Source organism: Trypanosoma equiperdum (genome assembly GCF_001457755.1).
Source record: "Trypanosoma equiperdum strain OVI genome assembly, contig: ctg_1895, whole genome shotgun sequence".
In the NCBI taxonomy this organism is placed as follows: Eukaryota; Euglenozoa; class Kinetoplastea; order Trypanosomatida; family Trypanosomatidae; genus Trypanosoma; species Trypanosoma equiperdum.
In genome coordinates this window covers 29,581-52,400 of record NW_027123943.1, presented here as the reverse complement: position 1 = coordinate 52,400, position 22,820 = coordinate 29,581, and the positions used below count along the sequence as shown (strand labels likewise).

General features: G+C 50.7%; 7 protein-coding genes across 7 annotated transcripts; all 7 read right to left on the bottom strand.

Moving 5' to 3' along the window:
• Positions 1–3,315: 3,315 nt before the first annotated feature.
• On the bottom strand, positions 3,316–6,474 carry TEOVI_000911500 (leucine-rich repeat protein (LRRP), putative; the record flags this gene model as incomplete). The annotated part of the gene is made up of 1 exon (XM_067223566.1): positions 3,316–6,474. The coding sequence occupies one exon, from the start codon at positions 6,472–6,474 to the stop codon at positions 3,316–3,318; it is 3,159 nt and encodes a 1,052-aa protein (XP_067079667.1).
• A 1,298-nt stretch (positions 6,475–7,772) lies between these two features.
• TEOVI_000911400 (uncharacterized protein) lies at positions 7,773–10,193 on the bottom strand (the record flags this gene model as incomplete). The annotated part of the gene is made up of 1 exon (XM_067223565.1): positions 7,773–10,193. The coding sequence occupies one exon, from the start codon at positions 10,191–10,193 to the stop codon at positions 7,773–7,775; it is 2,421 nt and encodes an 806-aa protein (XP_067079666.1).
• A 682-nt stretch (positions 10,194–10,875) lies between these two features.
• On the bottom strand, positions 10,876–11,883 carry TEOVI_000911300 (uncharacterized protein; the record flags this gene model as incomplete). Its single annotated transcript, XM_067223564.1, has 1 exon — positions 10,876–11,883. One exon carries the CDS (start codon positions 11,881–11,883, stop codon positions 10,876–10,878), a length of 1,008 nt encoding a protein of 335 aa, XP_067079665.1.
• Positions 11,884–12,759: 876 nt separating this feature from the next.
• On the bottom strand, positions 12,760–15,513 carry TEOVI_000911200 (uncharacterized protein; the record flags this gene model as incomplete). The annotated part of the gene is made up of 1 exon (XM_067223563.1): positions 12,760–15,513. One exon carries the CDS (start codon positions 15,511–15,513, stop codon positions 12,760–12,762), a length of 2,754 nt encoding a protein of 917 aa, XP_067079664.1.
• A 313-nt stretch (positions 15,514–15,826) lies between these two features.
• TEOVI_000911100 (uncharacterized protein) lies at positions 15,827–16,882 on the bottom strand (the record flags this gene model as incomplete). Its single annotated transcript, XM_067223562.1, has 1 exon — positions 15,827–16,882. The coding sequence occupies one exon, from the start codon at positions 16,880–16,882 to the stop codon at positions 15,827–15,829; it is 1,056 nt and encodes a 351-aa protein (XP_067079663.1).
• A 1,038-nt stretch (positions 16,883–17,920) lies between these two features.
• TEOVI_000911000 (uncharacterized protein) lies at positions 17,921–19,582 on the bottom strand (the record flags this gene model as incomplete). The annotated part of the gene is made up of 1 exon (XM_067223561.1): positions 17,921–19,582. One exon carries the CDS (start codon positions 19,580–19,582, stop codon positions 17,921–17,923), a length of 1,662 nt encoding a protein of 553 aa, XP_067079662.1.
• Positions 19,583–20,745: 1,163 nt separating this feature from the next.
• TEOVI_000910900 (kinetoplastid-specific phospho-protein phosphatase, putative) lies at positions 20,746–22,659 on the bottom strand (the record flags this gene model as incomplete). The annotated part of the gene is made up of 1 exon (XM_067223560.1): positions 20,746–22,659. One exon carries the CDS (start codon positions 22,657–22,659, stop codon positions 20,746–20,748), a length of 1,914 nt encoding a protein of 637 aa, XP_067079661.1.
• Positions 22,660–22,820: the final 161 nt, after the last annotated feature.

The following is a 22,820-nucleotide window of genomic DNA, read 5'->3' as shown; positions in this document are numbered from 1 at the left end:
ACAAGTTCAATTACACCATGGCTTCCAAGTTCCTCGCAATCAGTTTCGGTGCGGCTCACCAAAGTCGCCCCCACAGTCTCAGTTCGGCTTTCCATCCCTCCACGATCGGTTTCGGAGCCGCTCACCAACTCCACACCCACAGCATCAGGGCGGCCCATCAACTCCTCACCCTCAACTTTGTAGCAACCAGCTGGTTCTTCCACAGCCCCCTCACATGGAAACAGCTCCGTTCCTGCTTCTCTCACCTCTGGTCCACCTCTCAGAATTTCCACGTCGCTTTTTGAAGCTTCAAGTGTAATTGCGGCACCCCGCTCCGCAACCCAGTCTTCTCTGATGTACGTGGTCGTGTCTGCCGCTGGATGGTGAGGGCTGGTCGCCTGCTTTTGCGCACTGGTTTCGCCAGTGCGGCCCCCTTTTGATCTTGCCGAGGTGCTGGCATTTGTCCGAACCTTATCATTTTGGAATACACGCCTGTCGTGCGCGCGGTGCCTAAACGGTGGTCTTGGGGGAGATGAGTCTTTCTTCGTCGCCCACCGTACCCCAGGGAGCCCCTTCGTTGACCCTGAGAGCCACTGTTGTTTCTGCTTCCCCAAAAGGATACAACGATAGCTATAGCCAAGGTCGCGCCGTTCGCTGGAGCCGCCAAAACGATCGAGGAAGAGTCGGGCACAATGTTGAAGCTCGTCCCGGGTTTCGTACTCTAGTTGCTGGGGCTGTGACATCGTGGAAGGGGATTTCGTCCTCCACGTGCACCCGCCATCAGAAGGCACTCCCCTTGAACTTGAACGGTCATGTTCAGTGTTAGCCATTGGATTACCTCTGTCGCTGAGGCGCTGACGGTTAGTGTACTCGGACAACTGGCGGTTGACGCTCCACAAAGGGTCGTTGGAAACCCTAGGTGAATCCCCAAGGATGAATGGGGGTTGACTTTCTCCACATTTCGCCTTGAGGGTCGAAGCTTTCTTGGTCCCATATACAGTTTTGTAGCTTGACAGCGGCCCTGCCTCGGTACATTCCTCGCACTGGGTATTAAATGAGCAAAGGTACTTGTGCAGTTGCTTTTCCACATTGTGGATGTGACCCGAGAAAGATAGTGCCGCATCATCTTCTGCCAAACCACTTTGTGTGCCACCGCATGCCGCCGGGTGATGTTGACAAACATTTCTCTTGACGCGGTAACGGTGCTGTGGCTTCCCATACACAATCCTATATTGTGTTTCCCTCTCTTTCACCCACCTCGGCGACAGAAGAGGGGGCTTCCCTTGCCTTGCACTCGTGTTTCGAGCCGGCTGCTTGGGAATTAACCTGCCTCTAGCGCTCCTCCCTCCACTACATTTGTCAGCTTTGCCACCGTCGTTCTTGCCTTCCTGTGCCCTTGGTTTGGCTGCGGCAATCGGTGGCATACCGACGTTAGTCCTCGAGCGGCGGTTGCGAGCTGAGGTTGTCATGGTGGGGGTTTTGGGTGGCTCGGGAACGGCCAACGACGGCATTCCTTCATCCTCGCAGGCCGCGGCTGTGACGCGGTGCTCGGCCGCTTCGTGATGCTCAGCTGCTCCGTGAGAGGGCTGCTCTTCAATATAACTGCTTTCATGTTTACCGGGGCCGACGCTCTCTTTTTCGGGGACAACCTCTTCGACAGTTCCGTCAATATTTCCACCATGGCACTCGTCAAGTTCTTCAGGTCCAATCTCTTCAGCACCTTCAGCTTGCTCCTTTTCCTGCTCCCTTGCAGGAGGTTCCGCCACCCAATCACACAAAGGATTGACACCCTGCTCTGATTCCTCCACGTCCATCGTATATGATTATTCCCTGCACTGAACAGCAAAAGGCCCCTCGGCGAAAATTTTGCTATACTACTCTTTATGCCTCAGTGATTATAAACACCGATGCTTGTATTTATATGACACCTGTAGGCAATTCCCACAGTGGATTTTCTCGGTTGGTATTGACCTGACGCAGGCCCAAAAATGACCTCAGCGCAATTCACAATGGCTTCTACTACTGAGTAGTGACACGCTCTACATTAAATATGAGGTATGGGTGGGAAAAAGGTAGGGTGAGAAATGGTGGAATTAACGCGTGTCTCAGGGAGGGAGAATCAAATATTGACATCGGGGAATCCACCACTGGCTTACGTACTTATGATGTATTTCCTTTTCATTCTTTTGTCCCTTAAACTGCGAATATATGCCTGAAGAAATAAAATTCCATCCGCTGCATGCAGAACGGAAGTTGCGAAACGGCTTTATCGCGGGCTTTCTCCTCACCGCCGCCAGTACCTCTGCTTAATATACACTCAACATAGCACATGGGAAACGGAGTGCACTCCGCAGAAGAGAAACACATAAACGAAAAAAAGAAACCAGCCAGACCAGCACCAACGCAAAAAAGTGTGCGACACTTTCCCGTCTTTCCCTTTCCTATCGGAGAAAAGATTCATCATACGAAATGTGACTTACGGCACATCGGCTCACCCGATGAAAACTTACGTAGGTCGCTGGAACAATTCGTTCATTTGTTTCCCTTCCACTAAACATGATAGCTCACACCGAGAAAGTGTCGCCCGAGCTGCTCTCTCTCTCTCTCTCTTCCACTATTCCTTCTTCCCATTTTCTCCCTTTCCCCCGTATTAGATATTTGCTCGTTGTCTATTTACTTTCATCATAACGTAATTATCTACATATTTACAAACTTACCGTCAAATCCTCGCAAAAAATACACATAAACACATACATACAGGTACATATATATATATATGTCACGGGTTTCCTCCCTGCCTGTTCACTTTCCCCCCAGAAGCGTACATATGCACTCGGGAGTCAACCGTAGAGAAATATGAAGATATGAAGGGATAACACATGAACGGGAAACACCATCCCTGGCTAACCGCAGCGGCATGTTTTGGCATTCGCCGCTGCACTTGAGAGCCCACCCCCGTGACTTGGAGCGTATGAGGCAAACTCTGAGACGTCGTCGCTAGCTGTTGACGATATCCACACTGTTACATTATACTTACATTTCATGCAAGTGCGGCATTACTTGGAGCCCAAATATCCCTTTCCGCAGAACCCACGGGCTCCCTTGGCTCACGTGTAAACTGCCCTCGGGTAAGTTCGTTACCTTGGGGTTATATGCAACGTGTTTTTACCTTCGACACCTCCTCTTCTTTTCCCCCCTCCTTGGTTACCAGGAAAATTTCCTCCAACAATTCATTCCTTTGTTCACCTACTTTTTCATGTCTCCTTTTCCCTTGCTTACCACAGCACTAACCAAAGTGCCGATGCCGCGCTCACGCCTGCTCTACCACAAACCTTCTCAGGCGATCCTCCGGTGTTTCTCCACAAGGTCTTCCTCATCCCATGGACCCAAGGGCTTTTTTTCTATTACTAGTCTGTTCTTTTCGTCCAGTGCATTCTCCATTGCCCTGAGTTGATCTGGTGCGGTAGAGAAGGATTTATCATCTACATCACCGCAGTCTGCATTCACACCCTCTACACCGCCTGACATTGATGCCATTAGAGGCGAGTCGTCTCCACTACTAACCACCAATACGTTGACCTTCTCGCTTTCCTCGTTCTGGTTAGCAGCAGCGTCTGCGTTGCGAGGAGTGATTGCCCGCCTTTGAGAGCCAAATGCACTTCCGTTGCCGCTCCTCGAAAGTTTACGACAGGCCGCTTCGTAAAATGTTGTGTTTGCTGTTAGCGGCGGGTTTGGCGCATTCAAATCGATGCTGTCCGCTGCTGCAGTACGCGGTGGGATAAGTGACGTGGGTTTCGGAAGTTGTGCATCCATCCAAAACGCGAGTGCGGTTTCATTGCGCAGTTGTAGCAACTCCTTCGCACACTCTCCGACAGCGTTTCGTGTCGTATCTTCATCATCTTCTCTCAACACGTCGAGATGCACGGGTGCGGAAGTTGCTGCCACCACACTACGTGGTCCCACCACGGCCGTCTCGTGGTATAACTTGCGCAACCAAGGAAGGTCGTTCGCAACGGCAGATACCACCTCCGGCAGAATTTGCGGTAGGCGAAGCAGATTCAGCACTTCCAGATTGACAAGTCCGCGCAGAAGTCGTATTCCCTCGTTACTGATCTGTGGGCCAGCGTTCTTGAGGTTCAGTCGTATGAGCTGTGGTAGCGTGGTGGCAATTATTTCTAAGCCTCTGTTAGTCAATCGTGCAGCGTCACTTACATCAAGGTCCATTAACGTAGCAGGAAGGCGCGTAAGGTTTGCATCTACGACGCCCTTGCAACCGTGAAGACTGAACCGCAACAGTGCTTTTTGTTTCTTGGTGAACTCTCTCACTTCACTTTCAGCAGTAAACGTGCAATCTATGAAACCGGCACAAAGGAGCTGCATTGTTGCCGCAGTGCTCTGTTTCTGTCCGTCCGAGTACGCGGACTTATCACACGAGGAGAGAACACTTCGGGCAAGCTTCGGCTCACAAGCACTATCCTCCCCCGCGGTTTCCTTTAAGGAGTCAAGTGTACCACGGTCCACAACAATTCCCTTCAGTGTGATCTCCCGCAATCTTGGAGCCTTAAAGTTAAACAAAACGCGAGAATGGACAACCGGCACAGGCAACCGACGAAGCTCAGGGGCATGGAGTTTTATGACGTAGGAAAGGGAGGAGAAAAGCACCTCAACGTTGGGCAAATCCAATTGGTCGATTCCGGGGCAGTTCTCAAGGCGGAGCACTTTAATGGTGCTGTGTCGGCCAATGTACTTTACGCATGCAGTAGTCAACGCTGTGTTACCCGAAATATCGATCGTGTGCAGGTGGGGACACCCTTCTAGAATACCACGCAGGTGAACATCACCCAACTGGTTACTAGGAGGTAGCACGAGAACTTCAAGTACCGGGCAACGAAACAAACTGAATACATTCGTGGGGTCGGTTACCTTGCATCGGCTGAGGTCTAGGCAGCGCACTCCAAACCACAAGGTCTTAGTTGGGGATGATTTACCGACTGGCGTTAATGCAGCGCCTGCTTCCGGCGACGCCGATTCTTTATTTTCCGTCTGTGCATCATTAGGAGCGGCTTCAGAAGCTGCTGCGGGGCCTGATTCCTGTAACGCCTGGTTTTCGTTGTCGCACGTTTCCCAATTGGTATTTGGTGAACCCAAGTGATCACGTCGTGTTATGAGTGTAAAGAGCGTAATAAGGCCCTCATCATCCAACTCCACTTCTGGCAGCGACAACGCCTCCACATGCTGCTCCATGATGAGTGTTTCAGCAAGTTGCTGCATGGTGGAAGCATCGCTAATGCCGAATAACTCCAAGTACCGGGCAGATTTCAGGGAACGTACGATCTCTACAATCAAACCCAGACATGTACGCCAACTTTCGCTACGAAATGTCAGAGTCTCCAACTTATTAAACCACAGAGGATACGACACGTCTGGATCCTTCAGGCGCTGGCTTCTCCCCTGCAACCTAGGTTTCCTACTGACGTAGGTTTCCACGGGTATTCCGCTAACTTCCACTTCCCACTTAACGTCGGCAAGAACCCTTTGAAGCGCTTTCAACTGGGCATGTGTCAGAGGGGGATCAACGGCTGCGAGACGACCACCGTCGTACAAACTGTGGATAAGTTCTACGTGTGGCAGAACATTCGTGCGAAAACACTCCCTCACGTATAGCTCTACCGCATCTAAGACATTTTTTGCCCCCGTCAAACCCGGTTGCACCATTAGTGTTGGAGTGACCGGCAAAACCACTGTCGCCGGTGACGGGCGCGGTGAATAGCGGGTATATGTCGCGACCCCACCACCCTGGGGCGACACAGTGGAATTTGACAGTATGTAGTTCATCTTTCTCTGGCTTGTCATACCCTCCACTTGCTTTTCACGCAACTCCTCACGTAATTTCAAGTTTTCTCGCTCGAGCTCAACAACATGCTGCTGCTGAATGCCTAACTCGCTCGTGGTTGTCGCTAGCAGGTCCCGAAGCCGCACAATTTCGTTCTTGAGGCAGTCGCACTCTGCTCGAACACCGCAAAGTTGCTCCTGCGTTACGCAGTGTGCCGACACCATTTCCTGGAGCTGGTGATGTAGAGAAGCACATTCCTCTAATTTTTGACGGTAACGCTCCACCGGAATGCCACTTGGAGAAATACGGCAGGGAACAGCCGGTTTCTTAACTTCCGAGGCATGCGCTTGTTCCTCTAGCCCCGCCTTCGGCGCAGCACTCTCTAACGCCGGCACCGAAGCATTGCTCAGGTGACCCCACCTTAGGCGTCTTGAGGAGCTCATCGTATCCTCAACCTCTTTCCCCCCTTGTGATGCTGAGCGCACAGTTGGGAGTGTTGGACAGCCGGTACTTTCATGTGTGGAAGACTTTTCCCATGTTTGTTGTCGTTCTAAACCCTCTCCGGCTTTGACAACTTTCCACGTACATTCTCGCTGGGCCACTAACGCCTCACTTTCAGACTTTCCCGTCGGCACAGAGGGATCGGTTGCAACCGCCGACATTGCTTCCCCGTCAGTGAGGCGGGGTGATGATGGTGAGGTAGCGGCTTTGAACTGAAGAACAGGGAGCCAAACTAGCAAAAGAAAAACAGCGTTTTTTTTGCTTCTGAATTACTACGTGAGCCTGCCTCTGATAAGGTACAGTTTTATTCTATTTGTGGTCTGAGAAAAAAAGTAGAAACAGTGCAGAGTAATGATGTACCGGAGGACGTAGGCGCTAACCACAGATGTTGGAGAAGCGTTCTCACCATTACTCTATGAGAACAACTTGGGGAAAACACCCTTTTTCTCTTGGAAGTGCTTTTCATGGTGTCGGACAATGACCACTAAGAATACTACGGGGGCGTTAGCTGTCACACAAACCGTACATATGAGCACTTTAAAGTCTCCCCCATCATTCCTTGCCTTTTGTCCTCTCTTTCAATCCACATTCTTTAGATACATAACAAACGTCTTCTACAACGAAGCACGACAATGCGCCTGCCAGTACGCCCCCCCCCCATTATATGGGAACAACAACGAAAACGAAAATAACAACGTCAACAACAACAGAAAAACTTAGACAAGGAAAATGTAGCATCAGCATAGGCGGTGGTTCACCAGCACAAAATGAAGGATGCGAACTCATACGTAGAGAAATTGGTTGCGTTGGCAAGAAGAGTCAAAACAACCTCGGTACCTCCATTGACAATTAGTGCCGAAAAGGTGAGAGAAGTCAGGGATAAGATGCTTATCATGAAGTACTGCAAAACAAAACAAAAAGAAAAGCCGAGCGTATTTATACGAGGTCGGTCCTGTCATTCGTTCTCCTCTTTCATGTAGGCACATAGGTACCGCCAAACTAACCACCTGCTCGGGGGAAAACAGAATCAATCTGGATTTTTTTTTTCCCTTACACGAGTACCCCACGACTACTTCCCCGTCTTGTCCCCAGGCAATTTCCTACTTTTCTTCCCTCTGTATTCCTTTGTTAATTCCAATGGTGTGCATCTCCCCACCGCCCGCCCCCACATTTCCTCCCTTTCGTAACAAGAAGTTTCCTCTAATTCAAATACCTAATCGGTTGATGGTTGTTTCGTCTACCACGTTGCGTCCAGAAACAAACGCGCTGAACACCATCATTACGTATCAGATCCTACCCCCTTCCCCCGTTTGTGCCGCAGCGGTGATTTTTTCCCCCTTTTTCCCTCCACGAACAAATGGTTAAGTTGCACATTGGATTGTGGTACTGAAAAAAAATACAAAAAAGTGGCATTCACTCAACCATGAGCTGAGTCGCTGACCTCAACTTCCCCTCCCCTTTATTGCCGGCGTTGCGCCCTCGAAGTCAGTCTATCGCTTTGTAGTGAAGCTGCACGGGTGTACGGCGATGCTCGCCCCTGTGCCGCAATCCCACTGTTGCTTGTGCTACCGCGGCGTCCCGCCAACGTTTGAGGTGAGGCCTTTGGTGGTTCTTCTCCGAAACGGGATTTTATCAATTCGTTAAATACAGTCAGTGGTGTCCGTATTTTCCCATCCTTCGTTGCGGGCAACTGGTGCACCTCCGGGTCCTTTGAGCGGCGCTGCAAAAAATCTGGTTGAAGGAAGCGTTTGCTCAGTAAAAGATCGCGAACAGGGTGCAGTACATCCTCGGGGACGACGGGACCCAGCGGATCCTCCTCCTCAGGCAAGATGCCGTTCTCCTCTTCCTGAAGCTCCGCTGCGGCAGCGGCTTCGAGGTCACTGGTAGGGCGCGGTGTATTCGTTACGGAACGAGTGAGCCGCGAAGTGGATTGGGCCCCTCCCGCTGGACGCGCGGAGTTGAGTTGCTGTTGCTGCTGCTGCTGATATTTCTGCAGCTGCTGTTCCTTTATACGTTGCCTTTTGGCGTTCTCGAGCAACTCCAGTCCTTCTTTGCGCGAGAGTAACTTCGGCATCACATTCTTCTTAATGAAGCCCTCCGGGATGTGCGACTGCAGGGAGATGGCTTCTTCGTTTAACTTAGCGTGGGAAAAAGACATGGCGTGGGGATTTTTGCTATTTCCCGAGCTGACGCCCCAGTTGGAGCCGAGGATAAAGTACCGCGGCGGGCACGTGGTAAAGGGTTGCAGAGCCTTTAAGGGGACGTTTATTTTCGTTCCTACCTTCTGCGAGATCTTGGTTGGAGCCATGATTGTGTAATAGTTCTCTTCAGACCCCGAATCCGGATCGAAAAAGTACTCAGCAAGTACACCCTCACATTGAAAGTCATGAAGTTCGTTGTCATTTACGATCGCTGCGCGGATGACTGCTGCGAAACGGTAGCGCTCCTCTTGTGCATTTAAGAACGCTGTTCTCGGGCGTCGGTCATCGTGAGAGTCAGCAACCATAAGAAGAACCTTCTCATTCGTAGCGTCGTAAACAATCATGTCAAGTTCTCCCTTCACAACGGTGTCTCGACTGTTATTCTGCATGTACGAATAAGTGACCGGGGAGAGGACGACAATGTGCGGAAGCCCACGTTGTTCTGCAACATTCTTCACGAAGCTTTGCCTATGAGTTGTGTTGAGAGACGGCACATAGCTGGTCTTCTGGACTTGCCACATCTTCTTATATTCTTCAAGTGTTGGAAAGGTCTTCCCCACGAGCTTGTTGGGCCCGATTTGTGGCGCATCTGCCGTAATGCAGGCAAGGAACCAGTAACGGAACACCTCCAAGTCCTTCAGCGGGCCTGCGGCACTCTTGGTTGCTATGGCACCGGAGACTTGAACTCCCCCCTCTTCTGTGTCTGACGGCCCGCCCCCTACAATTGTGACGTAGTTCTTGTGACATTGCTGAACAATTTTTGGCAAAGAATACTGCGCAACGCGGCGACTCTTGACGATTTCGTTGTCAGCAGGGAGGCCGCGCGTGCTGACATCCTCACCACCCTCAAATGGTTCGGCCAGTGCCTTATCCCTGCGTGCGCGAAGGGACACAAGCCGGTCGATACCAAATTTTCGCATAATTTCATTGCGAACGTTGATAAACTCCTGCAAACGGAAAAGCGATGGGCATTCCTCCAGTGCCTTACGGTGACGCGCTACTAACCCCCGCTTCTCTTCGTACTCTACACGTTTGTTTTGTAGCACCTGCTGGGAATACATCTTTGTGTGTTCGTCCACCTCGAACGGTTTCTGTTCAGATTTCAATGTGAAGGGTGGCACGCCTCCCATCTTCACGAGCTGTTCCGGTACCTCCCCGCTACTGCTGTCGCTAGAGCAGTGTCCTTCTTCAAGAGTGGCATACTGACGGTAGAGAGCAATTGTGGCAGCGCTCTCCAATAGGAGCGCGAGTGAGGGTTTGTAAGGCATAAACATTTGGTGGCGAAGCAGCACTGCATTTTCACGTTCCCATATTGCCAGTTCGCGGTGCGCGTCTCTCAGTGCCACTTGCTCAGCACTGTCCATCACAACGGCCTGTAGTTCCTGCTGCTTATTCATGAAGAATTTGGCCCGTGCTTTGGGATCCTCAATAAGGTCGGCAATGTTTTCGTCGCTGCGGAGGTATGGCCTCAACATCTTCTGAACACTGTCGTCCCTGAAAGCATCCCTCAACTGTGCATGAATGGCAACGCGCACCGCAAGGAGATCCGCTTGCTCAGACTGCAGTAACTTCATCACGCGGTCTGCATATCGGTCAGCTTTGAGCAAATTAGGGTCCCCTGCGTAATGCGTGCAATCCGAAGCCAAAACACTGGCAAGCGTTACTAAAGATGTGCTCATTTCGGATCCTCAGCCCTTGAAAACAGTACCGCAAGATGGAGTTCCTTTCCTACCCTCTCCCTTTATATGTTTCACTGTCCTCTCTCTATTTCTCCCGTAGCTTTTGTAACAAATTCCAGTTCTAAAAAAAAACACTTGATGAAACTAAGATAATTCAGTTGATAAAGTTAAAACAGGATTTCCCTCGGGGGAAACGTGCCCTCTATTGAAAATGATAAATGGATAAATGGAGGAAAAGGTCGGAGCAAAATAGAAACGGAGATATGGACAAATAAGCGCGTGACTAAACAGAGAGACGGTTGGTCGGTCAAAACCGGTAAGGTTAGTATGGTAGTGTCAGGATGCCGCCCAAGGAACATGAACATTTGTGGCATGTTAATGCGATGTGAATAACAGTTGGTGAGGAGAGCAAGTGCACACAAGCAAAAAAATGGTCGTAAAATAAAGGTGAAGTGGTGTTACACTGAAGTTCGACTTCAGTGTGACAGACCGGCTTATCCACGCCACTTCCTCTGAGCTTTCTGTTGCATATCCGTTGTTAGTTGAGCAGTGTGATTACCACCACTAAAATTGGACACCTTAAGCGGGTTCACAAATTGGCATGACGTCCTATCGAGGGAAAAACCTGCAGCATGGGAGGAAGAGATGAAAAGCAGAAGGGCAGAGGAGTTGTTGGGGGACATCACTTGAACATGTGCTGATGCTCCTCCCGCTCTTCCACCTCCGGAGTTTCAGCCGCTGTCGCCATAGACTCCGCCTCCCGCACTTCCACAGCATTCCAGTCCCAAAACATCATGTCATCACAGTTCTCGATCGGTAGATAATTCACGTTGCCATGGAAGGGTACACGGAGCTTTTCAACTAAAGGCTCCACCCGCAGGAAATCCGCAACACTTGCGTCCGTCGCAGCAAGTTCCACCAACAAACCGGCGAGAGCCACAAGTGTGTAATCTTCACGCTTGACGGCCAGCGCGGCTTCCCGCACCTCACTGTCACTTACAGGGGTTGACTTCTCCTGATAGAGATCTGGCGAGAAGGGAGCACAACGCCGCGACTGCAGCTGTTGTCTTTGTGTCCACTCAAACTCTGCTTCAAGCATGGCAGCTTGCCGTTGCGCACGCCTGCTACCCTCAGCCGCCACGGTGATGTCACTTGGCGCTTCGCTCCGCTGGTGTGGGTGACAAAACCGTGGTCGTCTCGGCTCAAATGCCTCCAGTACCAATGTTTGCACGGGGGAAAAACGATAATTTATCTCGGCATCTATAAAAAGAATGCGCTTGGGAGGGGCATTCAACTCAGAGGCCACTTCATTGAGGTAGTCTTGAAAATTGCTACGAGCGGCGGCGCTCGGTTTCCTTCCTCTGTACATGTTATTTCGATTCCCCGCTGATCCAGACGTAGGGTCGTGTACCATACGGTACTCGCATGGAAACTCCTTTACGTTGAGCAACTTTCCATCGGAGTCACAGTTTGGGAACGGAGCGAAGAGTGTTACGTCGCAGCGGAGGCGTCTTAGTGTTTCGCCGAAATACTGAAGAAAGGGTCGGCACTTTATTTGCGTGGAGACACGGGGATGCGGGGCAACGAGGGATCCGTACAAGCGAATACCGATGACTAGCCGCGAGCGCAGTTTAATGGTTTGTAACCCTGTGGTAAGGGGTGTCAGTGCGTTGCCTCCACCAGCAGTCATATTCCTGATCGATGTGCTGGTGGTTGTGGCGGCTAGTTAAAATGTATTAAAAGAAATAAAGTGAGAAGAAAAGAAATACAAGCACTCTGAAGGCGCATAAAAGTGCACGAGCATACAGGGGGAAACCATAATGTCTAGGACGCACCGCCAGTAGGAAGAAGTTATTCAATACAACACAATTCTTCTTTTCTGTGAGTAGTGGCCCGTTGATGATCAGAGTACAGAGGCTTACGGGCATTCAGGCTCAGTTTCTATCTCTCAACTAGCCAAAAATGGTGCTAATTAAGAAGACAAAAACCTTCACTTCACTTCACGTCCTACGTCCCAGCCTGTCACGTAATGAAATGAGGGGAAAACGCTTTTGGGCAAGAGCCCCACATCTTCTCTAGTACCACTCAGCAAGATCGAGCGGGTGGGGACTGCATTTTTCCTTTTCCCCAAGCCCCTGCTCCCGTTAAATCCGGCTTGGACACACACGTGACCCAACCAAAAGCACATTCCAGCAATGCACATAGCACTGCACAGACGTAATCAAACTGAACGACCCCGGCGGTTGCTTACCGCACCTGCAGATGCTCCTAAATGTAGAAAATGGCACTCTTCTGTTAATAATAATTCAAGTAGGAAGGCTCAGGTTAAAGGCTCAGCAGCAATGATCAGAATAACAACCTTTTCCCACCCCTTCATCGCCTGTACAACTGTCCCGGCAACATCGGGTTGCCCAGTAACGAACAGACGGCGGGAAATAAAGGGGATACGCGACACCAATGACGAGAGTTACCCATCGGCGTGTACTCTCTCCCCATCAGTACACTTTCGCATGAGTTGTCTGAGCTTCCTTGTTCCACACATACGGAGATACATACATTACTTCTTTTAATCTACATTTTTTCTTTGCGCCACTCTAATAACAAGAGGAATGGAGCGGCGCTGGGATTTCAGCTTCACTCGCCTCATATACTCGGCATCCATTCTCTCTTTTAGCCTTAGCCGCATTCCCAATACCCGCTCCTCCTTCTTCTGCAGTATTCGTTCTTCCTCCTCCAGTTCCTCCCGACGGCGGCGAGCCGTGACGCGATCGGGCTTCGGGGTTTCGCATCCTCCGTTCCGACACGGCGATTCAACTAAAGCCGTTGTGTCCAGCCGTGGAGGGGACTTTGACAGCGCACTTAAGAGCGGACGCAACCGACCAGTTTCTCCTGGTCGTTGCCTGGGAGAGCTCGGTGAGGCTCCACACTTGGGGCTGGTGAAACCACGTTTACTCTTTGCTGGCAAACGTGGGGGCACTTCATCGTCCACAGTTGTTGACGACCCCTCAGGTTGTGCTGCTTCGGAATCGCCCTCCTTTACAGACTGTTTTTCTGTACCATATAAGCGCTCGCGCCACAGGGATTCTGCTTCCTTTTTAATCCTTTCCTCAAATAGTTGAAGCTCATCAACCTTGCGAACCTTCGGCAAGCGGCTTTCACGAACACTTTCATGAACCCTATAAACGGTGTTACGCATACGCAGTGATGTATCCACCACAAAGAAATCATCGGGTAAGTCGAGGACAAAGGCGATCAGGTCGTCCACTTCCGTTGGGTTCTCCTCTGGTATTTCATAAACATCGTACTGGAACATTTCCCATGAGGTATGACAACGAGAAACCAGCGTGTGGGCGTCGTTAAGTGCCTTTTTCCGCTGCTGCCGCCGCCTTCTGTACCAGTAAGAGGTAGCTAACAACTTTTCGATTGTGTGCCGATTTTCAAGCTCCTCTAGTGCATCTCGACGCTTTTTCATGCTTTCCATGCGATTATTGTGCGACTTAACGGAGCCAGTAGTAGAAGAACTGGGGGACCCCAATACATATGTACCCAGCGAATCATTAGCTTCTTCAACCTCCAGAAAAATCTGTGGTGACTCCAGTTGGTTGGCTTCTCTGTCCTCTGCCAGCAGTCGTTCAGCCTTCTTGTGAGCGAAAAGCACCTGCCGCGACGATGGGATTTTGTACGGTGCATCTTCGCACTCCTCGAGGATCCTGCGCTTCATTGCATACGTCTTATAATTGTCGGTGTTGTGGAAGTCAGTACACCCCAGGTTAATCACATCCTCTGCCGTGAAGCCGTTGATCCCGCTTATCAGAGCAGGAATATCCCTCGGTTGTTGTGGAGGGGGACGACCCTTGCTATGGAGGGGTGCTATCTTCGGCTTCGGCACCATCTGAAAGTCCAAATTCGCATTGCTGTTGCCACCATTAAGGGTGAAACTTCGCTGTTTTGGAATTCGATGGAGCGTACGCGTTGCGGTTTGCTCGTAGTCCTGTTCCAACCTCTGTTTCAGCACCTCCGTCACGTTGGTTGTGATGCCACGTGAACTAGAGTGGATGGTGTGTTCTGTCTCCAGCAGACAGATGCGAATCAAACACCACACCTCTACATACATGTCGCGCGTCACCTCCTCGAAGTTTCGGAGAAATATAAATGGGAAACTAAAGAACTTTTCGAAGAAGGTATCAAATGACACCAGCTCTGATGTCCCGCGGAACGCCCACTCCTCTTCGGCGATCGCAATATTTGATGCGGAGTTATTCAGGGGGAAAAACAGATTCAGTAGGTCTAGCACGAATTCAACGAACACATCCTTTGTCAACCGACCATCTTCGTCGTGCGGCAGCATGTTGTATACGTCCCGAACCGACTGCCGCACCATTGGGGAGCTGTTGTGGAAGGCACACCAATTCAGGTAACCCTGATCCACGTGAACTTTAGACGGTGAGGGTGCGAGCCCCTCCCAAGTAGTTGGTGGCGAAATAGTTTCAACATTCACCCTTCCCTCCATTACGCTAACTGTCGTATCACCCTGGAGGCGCAACAGCGGAGACGTGAACTCTGGCACGTACATCAGATGTGCCCTTCTGGTGGAACTTTTTTTTTCACCGTTAGGGTTGCGACTTCCGAGAGCCTCCTCATGGAGAGCACAACATATTATTTTGTACCTCAGCAACAGAAGACTCTGACGCCATACTCCAAGAAACTCGCCACCCTGCCGGTAGATATGAACAAACAAGGGGTTATGTGCTAGAGCTTCTCGCGCCTTCCTATCTGATGGAAGTTGCACCTTTTGCAACTGTCTGTGCACACAACCGGTGGGCCACATACCCTGATGCGGTGGAGGCCACTGTCTAATAAACCCCATCGGCGGGAGCTGTTCGTCCCAAATGTATGAAAGACCGTAAAGCCGATTGTCTGCTTTTTCCTGCTGAAACAGCCTCTTTATTTCATCGTCAACGCGGGACTCGTGGTCCTGTCCAAAAACGGGAAGAACCGTGGTTGTTGCCGAATCCCGCAGCGTCTTCAAGGAGGAAGTTTTCATGATAGTCGATGGGTGCCTGGTGGCCCACTTGCTTTCACCCTCCAGTTGTACGTACTGCGAAGAAGAAACGAGGGGAACTCCATATTCGCGCTCGGCTGAAAACAACTTCTCTGGGAAGTCGCGCACCACGCTCATCTCCTTACGGTAGCACTCTGTTGCTATCCGCCGGACACGTTTCCTATAGGAAGGGTCGAGCACGAGCCGCTTCCACCATGGCAAATCTCGTGCACGATTTATAGAGGGCTTTGGCTCCTTTGTTTCCTTAACACTCGTCATGTTGGAGCTACACCTCCCTTCGTCCTTGCTGAAACGAGCCAAACATAAATGTGTACGAAACAGCAAAGAGAGATGGAAAGGTTTGCAAGAGACGGAGGAAGGGGGAGAAATGTAAGTTTGTTGGGCGCATCAAATATGTTCTTCACTCTTTTTTAGTTTCCTTTGAATATATCCCAGCTACAGTTTCCAAGAGAGGTTGCGTGCTCCACTTTAGCAGATTCAATGTTCACCGATTATGTAACCTTTGCAAGATTCAACATCGTCCCTTCCTCTCTATCCGGTTGCTCCGCCACTACCACCAGGACATGCCCACTTACTGAGCCATGAAAACCTCAACGAAACGACGTTTCTCACGAAGTCCAACGTTCAACGCACATCGTGGGCGAGAGATCCCACAAAGCACTTGACGCACTTTTGTGCCTTCAACCACCACAACTCCCTCCACTGCTTCCGCCGGGGGGTCGGTTCCCACGGATGCCAGGCGTGCGGTGGCCGTAGGAAACTGCGGACTGTACCACGCGGGGTCGCGGCTCCCATAAAGTGAAGCGCTCATAGAGAAGAGATACGAGAGAACGCTATGGGGTCGCACGACAGTATGGAGGGCCGCTGTGTCATAACTCAGAGCACTTACTAGCAAGCGCGCGGGTGTAACGCCCACTCGAATTGGGGAAATATTTAGCATACCTTTCCCATTGGTACAGCTTCCCTCTGCGAAGAGCACCAGTGGTACGCCAAGGCGGTGACAGCGACGTTGAAGCAAAGTAATGTCGATCGGCAGCGCCTCACCACTGTGGGCATTACTGCTATCGTCTGCCACTGTAGAAAGAAAGGTAGAGGTTCCGGTATTGTAAATGTGCCACCACACCCGCCACCGCTGCAGAGGCGACGGTTTCATCACAAAGAGGGTACCATCTTCATCTTTTTTGCTCTTTTCCGGGGAAGATCCGGCTTTGCCACCGTAGAAGGCTGCGACGAAGAGTGGAATCTGCTCCGCCACTTCAATAACACACATGTCCCAAACAGACTGAAGATTAGCGACCACCACATCCCCAGCGGAAGGTGACAAAGAGCCGCTGGTTGGCACGCGCGCAATGGAAACGTTACCGAGGGAGAATAGGAGGCCACGCAGCAGCCCACGCTGCAGCCCTCCGAACAACAAATGCGACAGAGACGAAAGGCCCGGCAAAAGGTAAAACAAGTAATTGAATGTATCCACCAAAAACAATAGCGACATTATGACAACCGCAATGACGCAGCGTACGGGAAATAGAACTGCAGCAAACAGGGTGGAAAATGCTGTTGGAGTTTTCATGGAGATGAAAGGATTGATGCCGGTGGCGGCATCACCAAACTTCCTGTACTTCTCCATATTGCACTGAGATCACCAATAACACGGTTTGCCCCCTCTCACACCTCAAAAGTATTATTTACGAAACCTAGTGAACTTTTGCGGGAAGCACGCCACAATCAGTTGACGTCGCAACACACCGACCACTCAAGAAATATAACAAAACATAAGAAAAAAATATATAACTAGTGGTAGGTGCAATTCCACGAACAGACGTTATATCACCGGGAACAAATTGAATTTACATCGACAGTTCGTTAAACGAAAGGAGCGGAGACGTCCGTGTGGTGCCCACGCCCCCGTGCACCAACATCCCATATCCCCGCGACACTGTGCGAAGAGAGGGTAAGTGCCGCAGCTATCATTTCAACTCATGCAGAATTAAACCACTAGCCATTCAAAACACCAGGTGAGTTGTTGCTCCTGCAACCGTCGGCGTGTGCGGAGGGCGTTTGACGCCACCTGAGGGTACTGGGCAGCGTAAAGAACAATAAAAAACAGAAAAAAAAAGGGGGAAAGTGATGCTGTAAAAGAAAAAAAAGACATGTAGTACCGCATACCTGATTAACCCACTGGAAAAGGTTACGCCAAGCAGTATGATCGGAGCGAGAGCGACGTGTCTTTGTCATAGAAGCACATCGATACATTTGGGACTCTACTGACACCAGAAAAACAAAGGTTACTGATGGATTTTAAGTGAATCATTACCGGCCGCAATGTATTCGCCGTCATGAAACCGAGGGTAGCCGTCACCCTCATCCAAGACATAGGCGTTTGCTATCCAAAGTGGCCAACCGGACGGTCGCCGACATCATCGTTTAAACCTGTTTTGGAAGTTCACGGAATGACCAGTGCCAATGCAATATCTGGCACCAACTTAACAGGTGTACACGTATAGAGCCGCAACTACAGTTCTTATAAGACGCTGCCACCTCTTCGTTCACGCGGTACACCCGCCCACATTTTGACTCGGCTACTCTTTCGTCGTGCGCCAACAAGCGATTTCCTTGTAGACTACTTGCAGGTTCGCTTTTTGCCACTCCTCTCCCCGGATCGCCTCTAACGTGTGCGAACACGCTCCGTACGGTGCAAAGGCGACACGACATCTGAGAGCATTTCATTAAAATAGTGATAGTCAACAAGTACCTCCCTCTTTTCCGGGGACATGCGCACCACCTTATTGGAAAACCTGTAGTGCTTTATTATGTCGTCCGCGGCATATGTGTGCCGAGCAGAAATGTGTCTACCACTTTCCATTTCAGTTGCGTCAAAAATTACCACAAGCTGAAATGAGCAGGGAAACGCTGCGGTAGCGGCTGGTCTCCTCTCTTCCTCGGATATCGCTTCCTGTGGGATCGCGGGAGATGCCACCTGCAGAGAATTCAGCGTGCAAAGACTATTAGTCATATTATGCTTTACATAGCGGTAGAGCGGGCTGTAACGGTTAATCGTGTGCGTGATGTCCACTGGGAACCATAACAGTAGTCTACCGTCCCGCCCATCGAGGTGCTTCTCCCCAGAACATGTCCATCTTAATTCCTCAACTTGAATGGACACTTGCTTCAGGGCACTCTCAGGCGAGTTGATGGGAACGTATGAACACCCCGACCCCGTAGCCCCGCCAAAACTGGCCCCGCCATCCGCATCACTGCTACATGAACTCGTGGCAGGCGACGACAGTACTTGGCGTTTAGAGGTGTGTTCACGACCTCGTTTCCGTTTCAGGTGTTCCTCTGCCAACACCTCTACAATATGCGACTCGGCGTCCGCCCACTCCCTCGATTCGCGATCCATCCTCGTTACATCATCAAGTTCTCCCTCGCGTCTATGCGGATGGGTTTCTGTCTGAACGGTACCGTCGCTTATATGGTGTTCCAAATGTTTCGATAACTGGCCCGATCGCTTACTCTTGTCATCAATGTGATGATGACTACTAGTGGCGTGCCGTCGTGTCTCCGTTCTATCCACTGAACTCTTACGCCTCTTGCGTTGATGCCTTGAGTTGTCTGTTGGCTCTGATGTTACAATGAAGAGCCGCAGCTGACCATGTGCGAGTGCCTTGCTTGAACTGCTGTTAGCCATGCGAAAAGTGAGGTCCCAGCAGTCTCGATCTTTTGTACCCGGGGCCATTGCCAGCGAGCAAAAGTCACTGAAGACTATGCGGTGACCTAACTCCTCACCATACGCCGCCTTTCCAACAACGAGTGCGGCAACAAGTCCGACGAATATGATGTTCCCAAAAGAAAGCAGTGTTACAATGAGCGTACGTCCGGTAAAGCACACGTGATGCGGATCGAGCATGGTGTCTTGCTGCTCACCAACATAACCACCGTTAGCCGCAAAGCTAACAACGGTGAAATACAGAGCGGACACCCACGTTGAGCCGTCTTGGGCACCACACCCGCGGGCCCACACAACATACGCTGCAGAGAACACGAATAGTATTCCAACGTACAATAGAATTGTGTACGTGATTAGTAATGACCACGGTTGCGAACGAAGTGTGTAGAAGATGGATAGCAACGCAAAGTTAAACCACCGCACGCCCACTTCACGAGTGGAAAGACATCCGTCATCATTAAAAGCACGAACAAACTGTTTACTCCCACCTCGTGTCGAGTCCGTCGGTGAGGCCAGAAGTAATTCGGGATTCACCAAGGGCTTCTGCCGTTTGGGCGCAAGTGAGTGGCCACGAAGTTTCTGTGACATCCTGGAGCTCATAAAAGAGGAATAGTTAAACGGTAAACACAATATATTATGCGAGTAGCACCGGCCCCGACTGACCGCACTTACTTCCTTTGGTTGTATGTGTGAATATTCGCAGCCTCGCCTTTTCTGCCGCACCTACGAGTGTGTCTTCAAAAAATAAAAACCGTGGGCCACTTGATGAATTCTTTGCCTTCGACAGGTGCCACCTGCTTCAGTTGGAGCCACTTATTAGATGCAGCTTCTCTCGAAGCGCTAGCGCCCATGACAAAGAAAAAAAGTGAGGAAAAGCAATTACGGTAAAGCAGAATATATATATATATATACATGGAATGCAAGTGTAATGTGAAGAAGGGTGGAGAAAAAGGGCAATGAGCCATATTTCATGGTTTGATGCCCATATGCTTTCCCGTTCGTCGTAGCTCACTTCAACAATCTAAGGTTTTGTATATGCGGAGGGATGTGGGACAGCGGGTGTACTCCTCCACAAAAGATGGGACGGCCAATTCCGGCACGAATGACACACGCCCAGCGACTTAAACCATTGAAAGAAGGAGAGAGAGAATCAGGCACAGAAGAATGAAGGTAACTGCGTGAAGGAGGAATATGGATGTGGGAATAGTTGAAGGAGAGATATGAAATAGTACCAAAAGTGGTTGCACGGCGCATTTATGTTATCCTCAAAAAGATGACAAAAAAGGTTAAATATCTGCTCTCTAGTTGGGAACCGCACGCTCTCCATCTTAACCCCCGAGTTCACTGCATACACTGGACAACAACTACCGGGCGCAGTGTCCTCCTGCGGTGGTCTGTTCACACGTGAGCGAGAATGCAGCGAGGAAGACGCAGACGCGCTTCCTTCATCCCCCTTCTTCTTCTTTTAACGAAACATCCCTCCATCCTCCACATAGTAAAACCAGCGCTTCTTACCACCAACTTGTAGATATGCTGTTCACAAACTACTGATGTGTTCTCCCACCAGCAGAGCTTGCACATTTTTGTGGAGGCACGCCGATTTCGTTCGCACGCCCTTGCTCATATTTCAAAGCTGCGAAAAGGTCATGAGGTTGTAGGGTGGTGAAAAGATGTAAGCTTACCTTGTCACTCACTCCCCACATGATGTTGTCTGACGCCATGAAAATCATCCACCATCTTTCGGCAGCATTACCTGCTTTATGTCACCGCGGCCCGTTTTCCAGTTCCTCGTTTCCGTGAGCTGTGCGAACGTTGGTTTCCGGGTCCATTTCGATACTGTCCGCATTTTTTATAATCAACCTAATTTTCCCATCTGCCACCAATACTACTCCCGCCCCATTCTCGTGTCCTACGTAAGCACTGGTACTGAAGATTGTAAACACTCTTGCGTTCTTGCTGAGCTTCAGCCCATCCGACTTCTCCTGGTGAGCACGAAAAATGTATTCGTAGTTATGGTTGCCTAAGAAGTCGTCAACGGCTTTACTACCAAAAAGGATGACACCCCGGCCGCGGGGGTTGTCGCCGAAACCCCACCGGTCGAGTTGAGTTTCATCCTCCGCAGGGTCCGCCCAACAGGTGTCCATTGCAAGTTGCCGCAGTTGTCTCTGCTGAGGCGTTTCATCGGCAGGCGCCTGGAACAAGGTCCGCATCACAGGGAAATCCCCACGGCTCAGCTGTGACAACCGATCGTCAGCACCACCGCTATATCGCGGAATACCCCCGTGCGTACAGAATATCTTTCCATCAATATTTGCGGTGAGTGGAAGATAGGCGAAGGTATCGCTTACGCAGTTCCACACTTCCTCACCTAATGTGAATCCAAACAACTCACGGCATTGTGCACGGAAGCTCGTGTGACCATAACCTGCGATATCACCGCTTACGAGACTGTCTTCGTGGTTTCCACGAAGGAGAAGTACCTTGTCCGGGGCCAATACCTTCATGGCAAAAAGGTAGGCAACGACTTCTACACTGAAGGGGCCACGGTCAACGTAATCCCCAAGGAACACAAAGCGATGCGGCGTGTAACGAAGGTCCTGAAACGAAATTAGGTTGTCCAGAAAATAGAAAAGATCAATGAAGTTTCCGTGGATGTCGCCAAAGACATAGCACGGAGAATAACTGCTTCCATGGCGTGGTTCGCTTTTCAACACCCGCTTAACCTCTTCGCAAAGACTGCAAAGTGCCCGACCAAAACCCTCCACGTCGTCGGAGTTGTGCCTGCACTCATTATTCAGCGTAAAGTTTCTCACGATGTAATGAAACACCGCACTACCTCGAGAAGACATGGGTGAGGGTGCACTATAGCCGTCAATAACTTGTTGGTTAAAGGTACGTAGCGTCCTGTGGGACACCAGGCCATCTGATGCTAAGGAGCCCTCGCGCACACCGAGCGGTCGTCCACTACTAAACCGCTGGATATCATGACGAGGTGCATCAAGGCTCGCAGATATCGGTTGCACGGACATCGGCGGCCGACACGAACTAGGATCGCGAGGAGGGGGCTCGCTCTGGTCGTCGGCCCGACTGAAACCAACCATTATGGACGGTCTGCAACCCCCACAACCTGAGGTGGCGGAAACAGCCGCTGCAGCAGCAGCACCGAACGTGACACCACGCAGCTCTGCACCACCGCCAGCAGGCCCATCAATTCCCATACTTGGGGAACGAATGATGTCACAGTGGTCTGCGGAAAAGCGCCCGTGCGGGTCGGACTCATCGCGCATTGCTGACATGGAAACGGCAGGGGTATCCGGTTCGCGCATGTCCGGCCGCTTGTAGCTTTTGTCCAGAATAGAAGAGAGTGGCACAGTCATGGAGTTACCGTTCTCGATTACGAGAACGGAGAGCGAAACAGTGTAGCTCCCGTATTGTCCCCCCACGCTACTTGCCAGCGTACTGAACCTGCTGGGCGAACACGAACCGACATCACACGAATGGCGAATCGAAACACGAGGTTTGCTGACGTCCGGAATCCTGTTTTGCGAGAGGCGCTGCCGCAACTGTTCTACCTCGTCGTACAACTCCGCATTCTTCCCTTGCAGCTCTAACACGCGCTGCATGAGCTCTTCCTTCGTCAGGGATGCAAGCGCCTTCACCGCTTCTGACGATGACATCGCTCCGCCTATATGCCAGTATGTATATTCTCCCGGCCCTCGCTCGTATCTGGGCAACAAATACTGTATAGATTGCGGCTATTGTCCCTCTTTCTTGGTCTCTGTGTTAAGAATCAATACGACAGCAACGCGCAAAACGTCCCTGCCGTCTCCAGAGACGT